General features: G+C 42.8%; 1 protein-coding gene across 1 annotated transcript; it reads right to left on the bottom strand.

The window, feature by feature from the left end:
* Window positions 1-828: 828 nt before the first annotated feature.
* On the bottom strand, window positions 829-18,965 carry TNFAIP6 (TNF alpha induced protein 6). The gene is made up of 6 exons (XM_059476070.1): window positions 18,824-18,965; window positions 8,344-8,481; window positions 6,940-7,101; window positions 3,010-3,238; window positions 1,999-2,039; window positions 829-1,704 (listed from the first exon to the last, which is right to left on the bottom strand). The coding sequence occupies exons 1-6, from the start codon at window positions 18,918-18,920 to the stop codon at window positions 1,550-1,552; spliced, it is 822 nt and encodes a 273-aa protein (XP_059332053.1). The 5' UTR covers window positions 18,921-18,965; the 3' UTR covers window positions 829-1,549.
* Between the last annotated feature and the right edge of the window lie 235 nt (window positions 18,966-19,200).

The following is a 19,200-nucleotide window of genomic DNA, read 5'->3' as shown; positions in this document are numbered from 1 at the left end:
GCTGCATCCTGAACTCCTTGTTCACCTCTGGAACTGCTTTTATTTTTTCTATATCCTAAACTCAAAAACTCTAAACTTTCCTCTTCCTACCTTAATGTGTCTCTGCTTTAAACTATAAATCCACATTCTCACTTCTAGCACCTGAGTTTGGGAGCCTTTTCCGAGGTCTCAGATCAAATCCTGTGTTTAATTCTGAACTTTGGCTTCCAGGCCCAAAGTTCTGAGAGTTCCCTGCATTTCACATTCCAACACAAAACCATTCCTGAATTCAGGTGATGAGGAATACAAATGCTGTTGGAAATGGAAATGGAATTCACAGGAAAATTCTTAGTGGGCATTAGATTTCAGCAGAGCTGGAGTCAAGAAAACACTCAGAAACAAAACTTATTTACTCCTTTAAATTAACACAATTAATTACATTTGCAAGAAACAAAAATAACTGACTGCAATCTTGGTGGGATTAGACCAGAGGTAGCTTTAATGCTGCTTCAGGTAAAAACATTTGGGGAAGGATTTAAAATCAGCAATTTCAACAGTCTTAAAGGATTTTAAATTCAGCAATTTCAACTAGAACAGTCTGAAAGGATTTTAAATTCATAGAACAGTCTGAAAGGATTTTAAATCCAGTCATTTAAACTAGAACAGTCTGAAAGGATTTAAGTTCAACAGATTCAACTAGAAGAGTCTGAAAGGATTTTAAATTCAGTAATTTAAACTAGAACAGTCTGAAATTATTTTAAATCCAGTAATTTAAACTAGAACAGTCTCAAACCCATGTAAACAAGGTCCAGCACCTCGGTGGGGTCTTCTGAACGTGCTTGGTGAGAAGTTCCTCCTGCTGCTTCCTCTCAGCACTTTTATTCTCTTTACCAAGTCATTCCTTTAATTCTTTTGAAAGGACTTCATTCTCTGGATGAGGAAACCCTGACAGAACCCATGTATCTGACAGGAAAATGGAAATGTGGATGCAGCTGATCCTGTGCTCTCTGTGCTGCTTCCCAATCTTCACCTGGTGGCTGCCAGGCCATCCACAAGATTAATTTTTGTCTTAAAAATAACCTTACACTGAAGGCCCTTCCAGTTCAAGAAGACCAGTTAATTAAAAAAAAAATAATAATGTGTAGAGAACAGGAAAAAAAGCAACAGTCTAAAATATAAATAGGTGGAAATCAAGGGAAATAAGGAGAGAAGAGCCTGTTAAGTTTTAAAATAATCAGGACAGACACACAAAAAGTTTGTTCAAGTGGTGCAAGAAATGAGGAGAAGGAGCAGTTTATATAGAAAAAAATAAATTTAAAGTCTTTGGTAGCAATGAATTCTTTGATTTTTACAGTACTTGTATTCTAAAAATAATTCTCTATTATCCATGTAAGTATATTTTATAATTTATTCCCTAGTGTAGTTTATTACAAAACATAGAAAAGGCAAGGAGAAAAATTCAGAAAGAGAAATGAAAAAATCTCAGAAAGAGATGAAAAAAAAGTCAGAAAAAAATCTGATTTTTTTTCAGTGTTCAGTCCAGAGCCCCTTTCTGTGCCTGGAGTTCTGCTCACATAATCCCAAATTTCCCAGCCTGGAAGGTGTTTTTGCCCTGGGCAGAGGCGTTTTTGGCCGGGGCAGGCGTGTCCAGGGCGGAATAGCGGATCTGGAACCCCCCTGCAGTCACCGAGCCGTCCGTCAGGAACTTCAGCGTCATCACGTTCCCTGTGCAGGAAAAATCAAATTTCATGGGCTTAGGGGCAGAAAAATGGGGGGTTTCACATGCATTTTGGGGGTTTTGAAATTGTTTTCACATCGATTTTGTTTTTTTTTCAGAAATATTTTTGGGCAGTTTTAATTTCCTTCATTTAATTAATTAATTTTAATTTTTACCATTTTAAAAAATGTAATTGATTTCAGGGTTTTTTTCCAGATATATTTTGGGTATTTAATTTTTGTCACATATATTTTGGGTTTTAAGTTTTTTTTCAGTTCCCACAAAGAGTGCAAATAATTTACCTGTGCTAATGATGTCATCTGGCAACTCATCTCCACAAAACCTGGAAAAATAGGAAATGCTGATGATTGAAGCATGTGACATACCATAGTATATATATCGTATATAGTATATCATATACTGTAGTATATATAATTTATATAATATATAGTATGTAATATGCTATAGTATATACTATATAATGTACTATACTATGTATTATATATAGTATATGTTATGTAATATGCTATAGTGAATATAGTATACTATAGTATATATGCAATATAATATATAATATATTAAATATAATATATAATATATTAAATATATTATACTATATATTATATAGTATATATTATACATTATATAATATATATTATATATTATATATTATATATTATGTATTATGTATTATGTATTATATATAATGTATAGTATTCTATAATATATTGTATAATTACTAATAATATAGTAATAATAATATGCTATAGATATAGTATTAATAATTATTGTATATTGTAATATATAGTATATATTATAGAAATACTATATATAGTATATTTATTATACTATATAATATAGATTATAATATATAGTATATTATAATATATTATTGTATTTTATTATTATTAATAATAATATAGTAATAATATAATAATAATTATATTATACTACTAATATAGTATTAATAATTGTATATTGGAATGTATAGTACATATAGTATATACTATATATAATATAGTATATATAATAATATACTATATATTATAATATACTATATATTATAATATACTATATATATACTATATACTTCATACTATATATATAATAGACAATATATAATACATTCTATATTCTATATTCTATATTCTATATTCTATATTCTATATTCTATATTCTATATTCTATATTCTATATTCTATATCCTATATTTTACATTTATCACATAAATGTCAAAATTTATATTTAATAAACAGCATTCTTCTGAAGGGGGGACAAATCTACCATTAATTTGCATATTAAATAGGCTTTACCTGCCCACAAATCCATTGACATCATCGTAGCTGTCGTAGACCTCCAGGAAGTCACCCTGGCAGGCGATGTCATCCTCCACATCAAACTCCAGGAACTGCAGGTGGATCCTCTGCCCGTACCTGACCCGGATGTGCCAGTAGCACACCTGGTTGTTCTCGTACTCGTTCGGGTAGCCCGGCGACTTGAAAATGTGTTTGGAATCTGTGAAGACTCCTCCACACTCTTTTCCTAAGGGGGAGGTAAAAGCAGAGATATTTGGAGTTTTAATTCTGGCTGTGGTTTGAATCTTTGGGCACTTGGAGCTAGAGATCTGCAGGGACATCACACAGGGACATCCAGAGTGACAAAGATTCTTGTGGATGGGCTTAGCAGTGCTCTGCAGGCCAAACAACTGAATTAGCAGAAGAAGAAATTGATAAAATATTAATTTATCTACAGCAAGGAAGAAAGCAAGGCTGTTAGCATGGAAACTGATAAAACACACACATAAGAGACATTTGCAGCCTTAGTGAGCAGCATTCTTGCCTTAAAAATTTGTTACAAAGTCCTGCCAATTAATTATTGACATTAATTTTGTACCAATAAAACACCATAAGCTATTGCTTTGTCCATTAAATATAATGAGCTATTTAATATAACTAATGACTTGGTTTATCCTATCACCATCTGTCAGAGGTGGGGCAGTTCTCTTCTGTTCATGGGACAGTTTTTCTTTATCTGTTCCACAGCCAATCCTCCCTCCAGGAGATCTCTTCTCTTCATGGGCCATTAATTATTAATTATCTTCTGTCCATGGCCAGTGAGTGTCCCTGCATGGCTGATCCAATTCCATCATCCCATGGGGAGATGCTGTGCCCAGGGGAGGAGCCAAGCATTCCTGCCTGGATACAATCTGAGGTTTGGGACAGCACAGCAGCCTCTGCCCCCTGCATTGCCAGAGGAGCAGCTTTGTGCTCCCTGCACTCCCAGAGGAGCAGCTTTGTGCTGCCCTGCACTCCCAGAGGAGCAGCTTTGTGCTCCCTGCACTCCCAGAGGAGCCCAGGCCCATCTCCAGCAGCCCTGGAGCTGCAGAGGAAAACTCCCCCCTTGTGCAGGATCCCTGCTGCAGCAGAGCCACAGCTGGCACTGCAGGAGGGCTGAGCCCCCATGGGGTGGGGCTGGGACACCACCCTGACACACAGGGGCCAGGGCATGCTCTGACTCTGACAATGTTTTGTTTTCTTTATTTGTACTATTATATTTGTATTTTTAATTTTCCTAGTAAAGAGCTGTTATTCCTATTCCCATATCATTGACTGAGAGCCCCCCTTAATTTCAAAATTACAATAATTCAGAGAGAGGGGGTTTAAAATTCCCATTTCAGGGGAGGCTCCTGCCTTCCTTAGCTGACACCTGGCTTTTCAAACATAGACACCCAGATTTTGGAAGGAGATATTTTGGAAGCAAGAGGCGTGATCCAAACCTCACTGAACTCACAGGAAAAGCTTTCATTGCCTTCAGTGGGTTTGGGGCCAGAGCTGTGTTTTATGTGAGAGGCATTTGGGATTTCTGGCTCTCTCCAGCTTTACAGCTGTACTTGCACGTCACACTGACACTCACGTTCATCCTTTCTTCTTCAAAAACCCCTTGCAAGTGCATCTCAAACAAAAACCAGCTCGTGATCACAGCCCTGCTGTTGTACTGCTGCTGTTCCTGCTGCTCCTCATTCCATTTGCGATAACACCACTCCTGCTTTGATCCAGTGGCCATTTGGACTTTGCCAGCTCCCTGGCAGTGGGGCTGACCCAACTGGGAATTCCTGCCTGAATTTAGGATTTATCCCAGTTTAGAGCTGGGGAGAGGGCGGTGCTGTGTCAGGGCATTCAGGGCACAGGAATTAGGAGCAATAAAATGGATTATTCCCATTAACCCTCTGAGTTTGTACATTGTCCATGAACTTCTCAGCTCAGCTCTTGGAGCGCTCAGGGGCTGCAACACAAGAAAGACGTGAAACTGCTGGAGAGTCCAGAGGAGCCAGGAGCTGCTGCAGGGCTGGAGCCCCTCTGGAGCCAGGCTGGGAGAGCTGGGAATGTTCCCTGGAGAAGGGAAGGCTCCAGGCAGAGCTCAGAGCCCCTGGCAGGGCCTGAAGGGGCTCCAGGAGAGCTGAGAGGGACTGGGGACAAGGGCTGGAGGGACAGGAGCCAGGGAATGGCTCCCACTGCCAGAGGGCAGGGATGGGTGGGACACTGGGAACTGGGAATTCCTGGCTGGGCTGGGATTGCCAGAGCAGCTGGGGCTGCCCCTGGATCCCTGGCAGTGCCCAAGGCCAGGCTGGAGCAGCCTGGGACAGTGGGAGGTGTCCCTGTGTCCCTGCCATAGCAGGGGTGGCACTGGATGGGCTTTAATGTCCTTCCAACCCAGCCCATTCCATGATTCCATGATCACTGCTAGGTGAGATGAACACTTCCAACACCCCAACACTTCCCCAAGTTCCTCTTACCCTCTTTGGCCTCCTGGAGCAGAGCACAGGCTCAGTTCTGTCAGGGATTTGTCCCTGTCCCCTCAGCTGCTCGTGTCCTGCCTGCTGACAGCCCAGCCAGCTCCACAGCCCCTGCACACCGATCCCTGCAGGGCTGCAGGCTCGTGGCTCTGCACTTTTGGCAGCTCTGCTTTCCTTTGGAGCTCTGACCAAACTGGACAGCAATTCCCCGTGGCCCAGAGCGGACAAAGGAACGGTCCCACGCCAAAATTCCGAGGGCAGGAGCGTCCCTGCAGCTCTGTGTGGAACATCTGGCAGGGCCCCCACCCCACAGAGCTATTTGATGAACACAAACAAGCCCCAGCCCTGGGAGCACAAACAAAATGTGCACAGCTGTGCAGATGTCATGGCCCGGCCTGAGAACCTGCCATGGGGAGCAGCAGGGCCAGGCTGAGCTTTGCTGCCCTGCCTGTGCCACCTCTGCCTGTCCCTGGTGGCTGGAGGGACACCAGGAGTGCTCTGGTGGGTTCTTGTCGGTCCTGCTGCAACTCTGATCTGGTGGGAGTTTCTCTCAGAGAATCACAGAGTTACAGGATGGTTTGGATGGAAAGGGACGTTAAAACTCATCCCATCCCACCCCTGCCATGGCAGGGACATCTCCCACTGTGCCAGGCTGCTCCAAGCCCCAGTGTCCAACCTGGCCTGGGCACTGCCAGGGATCCAGGGGCACCCTGTGCCAGGCCCTCCTTTCCACCCTCCCAGGGAACAATTCCTCCTTAGCAATTCCTCCCAGTTCCCCCCAGGACAATCCTCCTAAGAATGCCAGTCCCAGACAGGGCATTCATTTTCAGAGCTGTTCCATCTCAGACATAATAAAGAAGGTTTAACCCTAAACTTACCCTGTTGCAGGAAGAATACCTCAGATTACGGGCAGAAAGCCCTTAGATTGTTCAGATAAATTTTGGGCTAGAGGCAAAAGAGGACGGAGGAGAAAAGAGGGCAGAAGAGGACAAAAGGACAGCCCCATGGTTGCTCAGCCCTCCTAAGAATGCCAGTCCCAGGCAGGGCATCCATTTTCAGAGCTGTTACATCTCAGACCAAAAAAAAGAAGGTTTAACCCTAAATTTACCCTGTTGCAGGCAGAATACCTCAGATTATGGGCAGAAAGCCCTCAGATTATACAGATAAATTGCGGCTAAATGCAAAAGAGGACAGAAAAAGACAGAAGAGGACAGAAGGACAGCCCCGTGGTTGCTCAATCCTCCTAAGAATGCCAGTCCCAGGCAGGGCATTCACTTTCAGAGCTGTTCCATCTCAGACCAAAAAAAAAGAAGGTTTTACCCTAAATTTACCCTGTTTTGGGCAGAATCCTCAGATTACGGGCAGAAAGCCCTCAGATTATTCAGATAAATTTTGGACTAAATGCAAAAGAGGACAGAAGAGGACAGGACAGCCCTGTGGTTCTCCTCACCGTTGGGGTTGTAGCAGTAGGCGTCCCACCTCTCGCTCCTGTTGAGGCGAATCCCATAATCAACAATCCCAGTCTTGCCAAAGCCACAGTTGGCTCCAGCTTTCACTATGGGATAACCAACTCTGCCCTTGGCCATCCAGCCAGCAGCACACACGTGGAAACCTGCAGCAAAGGAGGCAGAAAATGGTCAGAACTGGGCTGCTCTTATTGCACCAAGTCTCACTCAATGGCTTGGCTGTGATTGACCTGATAGAAATTGAGCTAAAGGGGAGAACGGGACTTTGAGAGGATAATTTTAAATGCAGAGGGTAAAACTGAACGGTGTTCTCCACAATGTGATTACTGGTTCCTCATCTGAAGCCCCAAATCAAATGCAGATGGACTGCACAGTTAGGTTTAAGTGCTCCACCAGCACTTGTAATCAAATTAGCCATTGGATGAGTTTTCCAAGGGTATTCTCTGTTTCCCTTTTGAAGTCAGACAAATTTACTCAATCCCATCTCAAGGGTTCTCAGCATGAAGTTCTAAAAATAAATAAAATACTACAGACGGCTAAAATCCCCAAGCATTTGCTTAAAACACTTTCAATTTAAATTTAAATACCTGAAATGCCTCGGGGATTTCTTGCCAAACAAAAAGATCCCCTTAATGCATTTTGTGGCTGAGAACTCAGCACCGATAGCCAAAGAATGCAATGTTGTAGACACCCATCCAATGTTTTCATGGAGAGGAGCTGGAACATATTTGTGGCATCTCAGGGCTCAGAGCTCCTCAGAAGAAACAAAAGTGCCCTTTTCACATGTGCTGCTGCTGGGAGCCAGCTCCTGACTCAACAGCAGAGTGAAAAAATGTCTGGAGTGGAGGATATTTTCCATTGTTTTCCCAGTGCTCTGAATGAATGAAGAACTTCTTAGGAATCCGCTGGAAGTGCAGGGGAGCTCTCACTTTTCACTTCAAGCACAGAACTCATTCCCTTGCAGACAAAATACCCTGATGGAAATAAAAGTGGTTGGAGCAAGTCCAGAGGAGGTCAGGGAGGTGCTCCCAGGGCTGGAGCCAGGCTGGGAGAGCTGGGAATGTTCCCTGGAGAAGGGAAGGCTCCAGGCAGAGCTCAGAGCCCCTGGCAGGGCCTGAAGGGGCTCCAGGAGAGCTGAGAGGGGCTGGGGACAAGGGATGGAGGGACAGGAGCCAGGGAATGGCTCCCAGTGCCAGAGGGCAGGGATGGGTGGGACATTGGGAACTGGGAATTCCTGGCTGGGAGCGTGGGGACACCCTGGCACTCCTCCTGCTCCTTATCAAAAACCCACGGAGTTTCCAAAGAGCCCCAGAGCTCCGGACAGAAAGGACAACACCCACCCAGCCCCCTCAGAAGGAGCCCTGTGAGGAGCCCTGTGTTTTCCAGACCTATTTTCCGGGCTGCCTCCAGCTGCTGCAGCGTGGCCAGGTGTCCTCCCTCGTACTCGCACACGGCCTTGGCCTCGGCGAACGTCAGCCGGTACTTGCCGGAGCGCGCCTCGCGGTGGTACACGCCGGCCGCCCGCTCTGCGGGGACAGGGACGGGGACACAGCGTCAGCTCTCACCTCTGCCACCATCATGGTTCCTGAAAAATCCTCTGAACTGGGTGGTCAAGCAAATTGTATTCTATTGCCATCTGTATGGCAGCTGTCTTCTGTCAAGTGGGCATTTTCCTTATCTCTTCCACAACCAATCCTCCCTCTGGGGGGACATCTGCTGATAACAGCCATTGAATGTCACTGCAGGGCTGATAAGAACGGCAGCATCCCATTGGGAGATGTGAGCCCAGGGGGAGGAGCCAAGCATTCCTGCCTGGATATAATCTGGGGATTCTGGAACACCAGCCAAGCATTCCTGCCTGGATATAATCTGGAGATTCTGGAACACCAGCACAGCTTCTGCACTGGATTCCCCAGAGGAACAGCAGCTGCCTCTGCCCCTGGATCTCCAGAGGGAGCATATATATTATATATACTATAGTATATATAATATATATAATATATAATATGTAATATGGTATAGTATATAGTATATAATATACTATACGACATATTACATATAGTATATATTATGTACTATACTATAGTGTATATAGCATACTATAGTATATATGCAATATAATATATAATATATAATATCATATATCATATATCATATATCATATAATATGTAGTATATATAATGTATATACATTACACCCTTTCTACAGGATCCCTGCTCCAGCAGAGCCACCCCTGACACTGCAGGAGCTCTGCAGCCACAATTCCCATGGGATTCTCCAGGATCCCTGCTCCAGCAGAACCACCCCTGACCCTGCAGGAGCTCTGCAGCCACAATTCCCATGGGATTTTCCAGGATCCCTGCTCCAGCAGAAACACCCCTGACCCTGCAGGAGCTCTGCAGCCACAATTCCCATGGGGCTGCTGCCAGCACCCTGACCCACAGGGTGTCAGGTTGGGTTCTGACTCTGTCAGTGTTGGTTTGGTTCACTGCATTGTTTATTTTATCTTTTTATTTTCTTCCCCATTAAAGAACTGTTATTCCCTGCTCCCGTATTTTTTGCCTGAGAGCCCCTTAATTTAAAATTTATAGCAAGTTGGAAAAGGGGACAGGGGGTGTTTACATTCTCCATTTCAGGGGAGGCTCCTGCCTTCCTTAGCAGACACCTGGCTTTTGAAACCAAGACATCTTCTTTGCCCAGGATTTTCTCCTGGGAAGCTGAGAAGCCTCAGAGAGGAATGAAAACAATAATTCTCTGATTGCTGCTCCTGTGTTTTGCTGCTTTGTAATGTGGCTTGGACACTGTTTACCAACAGGTGAATGTTTGATTGGTTCCATGTGAATTGTTTTAACTTAATGGCCAATCATGGCCAGCTGTGAGTGACTCTCTGAGGAGTCACGGGTTTTTTTATTATTTATTCTTTTCTAACCTTCTGGTGCATCCTTGCTCTTTAGTGTAGTTTTAGTCTAGTAATATAATATAATATAATATAATATAATATAATATAATATAATATAATATAATATAATATAATATAATATAATATAATATAATATAATATAATATAATATAATATAATATAATATAATATAATATAATATAATATAATATAATATAATATAATATAATATAATATAATATAATATAATATAATATATCAACCTTCTGAGAACTTTACTACCATGTGTAAGCTTAATCAACAACAGAAATAAAAACTAAATCTTTAGAACAAAGTTACTTTACCATTACACATACACAATCCATTTTAATATTTGCAAAAAGCCAGTATTTTAATATTTTAAAGCCAATATTTTAATTTCTCCTGTATCTATAGCACAGGTGAAGAGGAAATGTTCAGCTGTGTCACGCAGGGAGCATCAGGAAAGCTCAGACCTGGTGACCCCACAGGGATGTGTGTGACATCCCAAGGGACGTGTGTGACCCCCAGAGGGATGTGTGACGCCCAAAGTCAGGATTTGGGGTGGAAGAAGTTTATGCCAGAGCCAGTGAGTGCATGGAGGGTTTGTGAAGAACAGAAAGTCAACAAGAGCTCCCCTGGGATGCTGCAGGGGCAGAGGTTTGGGGACAGTTTGGGGCCAGCACCCCAGCCCTGTGTGCTCAGGGGAATCCTCCTGGATCCCTCTCACAGCATCCTCCTGGCTGCAGCTCCCAGAGCCTCTGCAAGATGAATCAGAGCTTTGTTTGGAATCTCCAGAGAAGTGAAATCACAGCTACTTGGAGAGAGGAGAGGCAGGAATGAAAGGGGGGAAAATGTCAAATAAAAATATCTGAGCGTGTGTCACAGAGGGCAGGACCAGAACAATTGCTGGCTGACATTTCTGCTGCACGGAAAATTAAAGCAATTTCTTCATTATTTTTTACTTTGCCACGGCAATCCCAAGACAAAACAGCTTTCCAAGGAAACCTAGAAACTGCCAGGGCTGCTGCAAGTTTTACAGTCTTTGCATGTTGAGCTTGTCTGGTGCCATATGTATGGAAATCTGTCTCAGCAGCAATCTGCATGTCTCATCTGAGGGGTTTTTTGTTTAGGTCTCACTTCTATTTAGCAGAATCTGAGGGGAATGGCTGTTTGCAATGTGGCTGAGGAAATAAGGAAAGCAGGATTTTTACAGCAGTTATTTGCAGCATAAAAATAAAGAATGTATTTTCTAGGGACACGCTTGGGGTCGGTGATTTTGGCTGGGTTAGGGGAGGGTTTTAAAAAAGCCTCTGAATTGTGGTTGGGAATGGTGAGAGCCCTTAATAGACACAGAATGGTGTTTGCCAGGGTGGGTTTTGTGCCCAAAAAAATAAATTATGTTGCTGATAGCAGTCTGAGGAGAGGGAGAGCCTCCCTCTGCAGCATCCCTGGGAATATCACTGCCATGGGATAACTGCTCCTCCATGGAAAAACCTTCCTGAAGGAGCCTAACAACCCACAGCTGGGGGATTGTGGCATGTTCTGCTACTAAAACTCCTTTTTAATTAAGAATTTTTTCATAGGAATTCATTCATGAGGCCTGATTTTTAAATATGCTGTGACAGGGAGTAGCGTCCTTAACTAAAGATGGATCTTTGCCTGGATAATTCAATTTTACACAACAGGTCATGGACATGGAGCCAAGGATCTCCAGTGCTTGAGGCTCAGAAGATGCCTTGGGAAGGTGAGGAAGCCACTGTTCCCATGCCTCCACCACAATCCAAAGATGATTTGGGATGACCCCATAAATGTGCCTGCTGCAGCTTTAAATTATCTTTTGGGATTGGCCAAACACCCACTGGCACTCCATTTAAACAGGTGGAAAATGGTTTTTTGGGGGCTGTGTTGGACAAACATTTGGTATCTAAACCTGAAGCATTAGCCAAAGTCACCCAAACATTTGGTTTAGGTTGGTAAATTGGGAAATCTGCATGGCTAACAGCAAGCAAAGCAGAAAAGCAGAAGCATAACTTTTGATTTATTCACGGGAAGTATTAGTTTTCAGTCACTCAGCAGTCTGTCATGGCTGAGCCCATGAGAAATCAAGATAAATCAGCTCAGGGTGTGTGTGCAGGGCTGGGAATGTGGGGTTGGGAATCCCTGAGTCCCCCAGGAGCCAGCCCAGAGCTGGGCCTGCCTGCAGGCTCTGCAAATATTTTCATTTTTATTTTTATTGTAAATTTGTATTTACAGGTGCAGATGACAAAAAGCTGATAGTTTGCTCGATGTATAAATTATGGTTTTACTCTTTCTTGTTGGATTATGCCCTTTTCTCATTTTCTGACTCAGAGGCATTTTAAAAACTTTCATTCTCTTTTTAGTCTCATGAGAAGGGTGAGACAACACAGATGTTATAACTCACGTTATTATAATTACAAGCTAGCAAATTTTTGATTACAATACACTATAAGCATAATTAAATTTTCTATAAATCCATTTCCCACATTTCTCAGATGACAATTTAAAGAGTTGGGATGATTTTTTTCCCATGTTTTCTGTGTTTATCAGACTGGGGAAGGATCTGCAGAAGGCAGCAAGAGGCCTGGTCCTGGAAATGTCTGAGGCACAGAAAATTGTGTTGATTTTCTTAGAGAATTCAACACATTGAAGATTTTAAAGCACAGTGTGAGGGACAAGGACTGGGGACAAAAGTTCTGAAGAATTTCTGAAAGTTTTCAATTTTTTTTTAAACTTTTTTAAAGTTTTAAATTTTGCAAGAGTTTGTTCTTAGTTCTGGGCATGAAAACATCAATCAGTGGCCTGGAAGCCTGAAATGTCCATTATTGATCCTTGCAGAGCCCAGGGAAGGGGATTGGAAACCACAGATTGTATTCCCTGAGCTCTCAGGGCTGCCACTGAGATCTCACCATTTTTAGTTGGTTTTTTTTCACCTGGCAGTGTTATTTTCAGATCTTCACTCTAAAGGTATCTCCCCACACTTACTGCTGGAATTTTTTCAGGTTTTCCAGAATATTGCTGTTGGCTGCTGAGAATTTCAGACTTTCTGTGCTGGGAATTTCAGATTTCTGTGCTAGGAATTTCAGATTTCTGTGCTGGGAAATCCAGACTTTCTGTGCTGGCAGGCACTGACCCCCAGGAGAACACTGCACTGACCTGAGGCTGTGGAGAAGCTTCCAGAATGGAATGATGGAACTGGGATTGTGGGTGTGGGGTTTGGATAGAAGTGTGTGATAGCACAGGGTGGGAAACTCAAAGTTTAAGGGTTTAGAATATAGCAATGTATATAGAGCAGGATGGAGGGTTTGGGGTGGAGGCTGGTTCTCCTCCTCCTCCATGGGTTTGGGTGGTTTTGTGTAATTGGATAAAAAGTCCCCATTGCAGGACATGAGTGATTGGTTATTGGGTTCAATTGAAAATAATTGAGGTGTCATTTCTTAATTGGACAGTTTATCCTTAAAAGGCCTTGCAGAGGGAGATGGGGCTCCATTTTTAGTGTGTCAGAGTGAAGTGCTGCAGAACTCAGGGTTTGTGAGCCTGTGACAGAGATAAGAACCGATAAACACCTGAGTCCCAACAAGAAATCCCATCTCACACATTTAATCCTGACCCTGGCAGAAAATAAGCAAACAATGGACACATTGCTGGGGAGGGTCAGTCCTTCAGGAGTCTGCAAGGCTGAAAGCAGCAGCAGCAGCTCCACCCTGTGAGGAGTAACCAGCCTCCATCCCTTTTATTCCTCTGCAAAATGGCAAAACAGCCTTGGGAAAACAGAGCACACACATCCTGCCCCAGCTCTGGGTGTCCCAGTCAGTGACACTGACAGCAAATCCCAATTAATTGGTGGGATCTTGCTCTGGCAATATTCCCCCCTTCCCTCCTTAATTCCACTGTGCAGGGAGATAAACTCAGCATCAGCCACGGAGCTGGGTCAGAGCAGGGTTAACTCCGCATTCCCATGTTTGTGCCTCTGGCTGTGCTCCATGCCCACACTGACAGGAATTGCTGTTCATGGAGGTGGGCCCTGAGGATGAACCTGCAGGAAATGTTGATTTTTCTGGCAAGCACAAGCACGTGCCACAGGGCCATGGGTTCCACTTTGCCAAAAGCCTCCAAGGAGCCCAGGGACAGCTGGACCCTGCCAGGACAGGGACCCTCAGCTCACCCACAGCAGCAGGAAAGGGTGAAGTGCTGCCAGCCTCTGCTGCACAAACACAGGCAGCACGAAATTTGGCCAATAAACGACCTGAAATGTGCATGAGACCCACGCTAAATGCTAAATAAAGAGGAATATTTCACTTTTAAGCAGAGGGTGGCCACGCAGAACTCCTGGCAGGGGCCTCTGCTGCTCAGAGAGCTTCACCAAACGGGGCTGGTGCAGCTCCCAAACCCCTCTGAGACAGGGAGTGGGAAAGGAATTGGAATTGTGAACAGAGGGCAGCAGCCGCCCTGGAAAATCCCACAGAGCTGAGAACTGGCACTGGGATGAGCCCAGGAGCAAATCTGGGCAAGGCTGGGCAATGAACCCCTCTCACAACGGGCTGGTGGCAAAAAGGAGCAGCACCAAAGTTCCAGGGGCACCAGGAGCACATCCCCAAGGAGGTGACAGGGGCAGCAGCTCTGCCTGAGGAGCAAGAGGGGCTTTGGGACAAGGAAAAAGGTAAAAGGAAAAGGTGAAAGGAGCATTTCCAGAGTCATGGCAATTCAAGATTTTATATGATTTTATATATATATATATTTATAAAAACATAAATAAAAAAGCATTATATATATTAAAATATTTTAATATCTTTGTATATTTATAATGGCTATTATATACATCATGTTATATATATTTTATATTAGATATATAAATATACATAATTATATATTAATATATACTCATGTATAGATAATATATAATATATAATTATGTGTATATATAAAATATATAAAATAATATATATAAATTATTATATATTTTATATTATATATATATGAATATTATATATTTTATATTATATATATATATATATATAGGAATGCTATGGGCTTATGGAGGAAAAAAAAAGGTAAAAGGGAAATTTTCCTGAATTTTGGGTTTGGTTCTTTATCAGAAGAGGAGAAAAGCAAAGCTCAGATGTCACTGTGCATCCCCAGCTTTTATTCCACTGATGCTCGAGCACAGTGAGGCTGAGATTGGGGTGACTCCTTTTACTATTCAAGTTATTTTATTTTAAATGCAAAGAAGCATGAACTGGACGGCTGTGAATTTGCCAATTTTATCTTCATTTATATAGAGAGTCACTGAATTCCACTGCTGATTGAATTAACTGCACTCTGAGGTTCATTTCAGTAACGTTATTGCTGCACTTACACAAGACGGTGAATTTCTATTTCGGTTTGTTTACTTAGCAAAAGCCATCAGGTTTTTTACCCCCTGGATTATTTTTATTTACTCTCCTGCTAAATGCTTGGGGGTGTAGCCAAACAGAATTTTATGATGCATTCCAATTAGCACACAGTTGCTCCATTTTAAAGCATTTTAAGATTTGCCTTCAGTTCATGAAACTGCTCAAATGATGGCTGTTATCCCAAATCTCTGACCAGCAGAGGTGGAGCCTGGAGCTGCCAGGCTGCTCTTTCCTGGAGCCTCCCCACCTGAGCAGCCTCAGGAATTGTGAGGCACAACAGGCAGGGCCTGAGCTTTGGGGGGAAAGAGGAGCCACTAAAAGAGCAATTTTCTTATCTCCTCTATAATCACTCCTCCTTCTGGGGAGACATCTGCTGATAAGAGTCCATTGAATGTCACTGCATGGCTGATAACAACTGCAGCATCCCATTGGGAGATGTGAGCCCAGGGGGAGGAGCCAAACATTCCTGCCTGGATATAATCTGGAGATTCTGGAACACCAGCACGGCTTCTGCACTGGATTCCCCAGAGGAACAGCAGCTGCCTCTGCCCCTGGATCTTCAGAGGGACACTGCACCTTTCTCCAGGATCCCTGCTCCAGCAGAGCCACCCCTGACCCTGCAGGAGCTCTGCAGCCACAGTTCCCGTGGGGCTGCTGCCAGCACCCTGACCCACTGGGTGTCAGGTTTTGTTCTGACTCTGTCAATGTTGGTTTAGGTTACTAAATGAAATGAACCTCAGAGTGCAGTTAATTCAATCAGCACTGGAATTCAGTGACTCTCTATATAAATGAAGATAAAATTGGCAAATTTGCAGCCATCCAGTTCATGCTTCTTTGCATTTAAAATAAAATAACTTGAATAGTAAAGGAAGTCACCCCAACCTCAGCCTCACTGTGCTCGAGCATCAGTGGAATAGAAGCTGGGGATGCACAGCGACATCTGAGCTTTGCTTTTCTGCTCTTCTGATAAAGAACCAAACCCAAAATTCAGGAAAATTTACATTTTATCTTTTTCCTCCACAAACCCTTAGCATATATGCATATATACATATACACACACACACACACACACACACACACATATATATATACACATATATATATATATATAACTTTTATATATATAATTTATATATATATTTGTTTCTTTACCTTTTATTTTCTTCCCTATTAAAGAGCTTATTTGTTATTCCTTAATAACTTATATTAGTTCTATATAACATATATATGATATATAACTTATATAACCATATATGTTTTTTATATACACACACACATAAAACTTATATAACTTATTGTTATTTCCTGCTCCCATATTTTTTGCCTGAGAACCCCTAAATTTAAAATTTATAGCAGTTCAGAGGGAGGGGGTTTACATTCTCCATTTCAGGGCAGGCTCCTGCCTTCCTTAGCAAGCACCTGTCTTTCCAAACCGAGACAGCAGCCAAATGGGAAAGGATCCTTTCTGTGCCTTGTTTGTGCTCCTGGTGCTTTGCAGGCTCCTCTGAGAGGGGCTGGAGCCACGTGGTGGTGGCTCATGAGACACCTGAGCGCTGTGAGCTCCAGGGATTCCTGGGAATCCTCAGGGAAATCCACAGCGCTCGGTGGGGATGGGGGATTTGGAAGCATTTGTCTGGAAAACAGCGCTCGGTGCGCGCCTTGATTGTGGCATCCCTGGCAGGCTCCGGGCTGAGTTAGCTCTCTGCTGCAGTGGATAATTACAGTGAGCTGTAAAAGAGCCCTCAGAGCTCTGGAGACCCTCCGGAGGCACCACAAACCTTCCCACAGCATTTTTGTCTTCCCTTTTGAAACCTTCCCCAAAGGACGTGAACAGCCCGAACATCCCCGTTTCTGCGCTTTCTGAGAGCCAGGAAATGTTCTCACTGATATTTCCACAGCATTTAGCTTCACATGCAGGACCCGGGCATGGGAAGTATGTTCATGCACAAAGCAATTCATTCCTTTGGCAAATGTTTCTTTTCAGGCTCCTTTTCCCTCAGAACAAAGCCACTGTTATTTAATGAATGCAGTTTTCACTTTACCTCCCACTGCAGGAAAATGCATTCAGATGAAACGTTCTATAATTACCTTTTTAAATAAATAGATAACTTTTCCTGCAGGAAAATACATTCAGATTATATATTTTATAATTACTTTTTTAAATAAATAAATAACTTTTGCTGCAGGAACATACATTCAGATGAAATGCTCTATAATTACCTTTTAAAATAAATAAATAACTTTTCCTGCAGGAAAATGCATTCAGATTATATATTTTATAATTACCTTTTAAAATAAATAAAAAACTTTTTCTACAGGAACTTACATTCAGATGAAATGCTCTGTAATTACCTTTTTAAAGAAATAAATAACTTTTCCTGCAGAAACATACATTCAGATGAAACGTTTTAGAATTACCTTTTAGAATAAATAAATAAATAAATAAATAAATAAATAAATAACTTTTCCTTCAGGAAAATGCATTCAGATTATATATTTTATAATTACTTTTTAAAATAAATAAATAACTCTTCCTGCAGGAACATACATTCAGATGAAATGCTCTATAATTACCTTTTAAAATAAATAAATAAATAAATAAATAAATAAATAACTTTTCCTGCAGGAAAATGCATTCAGATTATATATTTAATAATTATTTTTTAAAATAAATAAATAAATAACTTTTCCTGCAGGAACATACATTCAGATGAAATGTTCTATAATTACCTTTCAAAAGAAATAAATAACTTTTCTTGCAAGAACATACATTCAGGTTATGTGTTCTATAACTACCTTTCAAAATAAATAAATAAATAAATAAATAAATAAATAAATAAATAAATAAATAACTTTTCAGGTTATGTGTTCTATAATTACCTTTCAAAATAAATAAATAAATAAATAAGTAAATATATAAATAAATAAATAAATAAATAAATAAATAAATAAATAAATAAATAAATAATTTTCCTGCGGGAAAATGCATTCAGACGAAATAAATAAATAAATACTTTTCCTGCAGTACAGTGACAATGTACGCATAGTAAGCTTGTGGAAGGTGACAGCTGCTGTTCAGATAAAGCGATTTCAATGAATTTCAGTGCGGATGAACACTGGTGGCAATGGCCAGCTGAGGTCTGTGCTGCTGGGTGCTCATCCCTGCCCTGCAGGGCAGACCCAGCGATGCTGCAGCCAGGATGGGCAGTGAAGGGATGGTTCCTTACCCAGCCAGATGGAGCTGTGCAGCACCCATCCTCCCCTCCTGCCCTGCAGGGCAGACACAGCGATGCTGCAGCCCAGAATGGGTGATGAAGGGATGGTTCCTTACCCAGCCAGATGGAGCTGTGCAGCACCCATCCTCCCCTGTCTGCCCTGCAGGACAGACACAGCGATGCTGCAGCCCAGGCTGGGCAGTGAAGGTATGGTTCCTTACCCAGCCAGATGGAGTTGTGCAGCACCCATCCTCCCTGCCCTGCAGGGCAGACACAGCGATGCTGCAGCCCGGGATGGGCGATGAAGGGATGGTTTCTTACCCAGCCAGATGGAGTTGTGCAGCACGCCATCCTTCCCGAGGCCCCAGGCTGCAGCCCGGTGCCAGAGCAGGGCAGAGAGCAGCAGCAGTGCGAGCATCCCGGGGCTGGCGGTGTCCTCTGTGCCTGTGCCGGCTGCTCTGCGCTGCCCCAGCCTCCCGCAACATCTGCGAGCCAGATCTTAAATACACAGCTCGGCTCTGAGGTCACGGGGCTGCTCCAATTGTGCTGCTGCGCTTCTTACCCAACCTCTGCGGTGGCTGCGGTGACTCACGGCTGGCTCTGCTCCTTCCCAGCCTGGCCAAGAATCCTTCCCGTCCCGTCCCGTCCCGTCCCATGCCGTCCCTCAGTGCTGCGGCACACACAGACACGGCCCCAGC

The sequence above is a fragment of the Ammospiza nelsoni genome, chromosome 7 (genome assembly GCF_027579445.1).
Source record: "Ammospiza nelsoni isolate bAmmNel1 chromosome 7, bAmmNel1.pri, whole genome shotgun sequence".
NCBI lineage: Eukaryota > Metazoa > Chordata > Aves > Passeriformes > Passerellidae > Ammospiza > Ammospiza nelsoni.
Note: the sequence above shows the minus strand (reverse complement) of the source record. Positions and strands in the feature narration are given on the sequence as shown.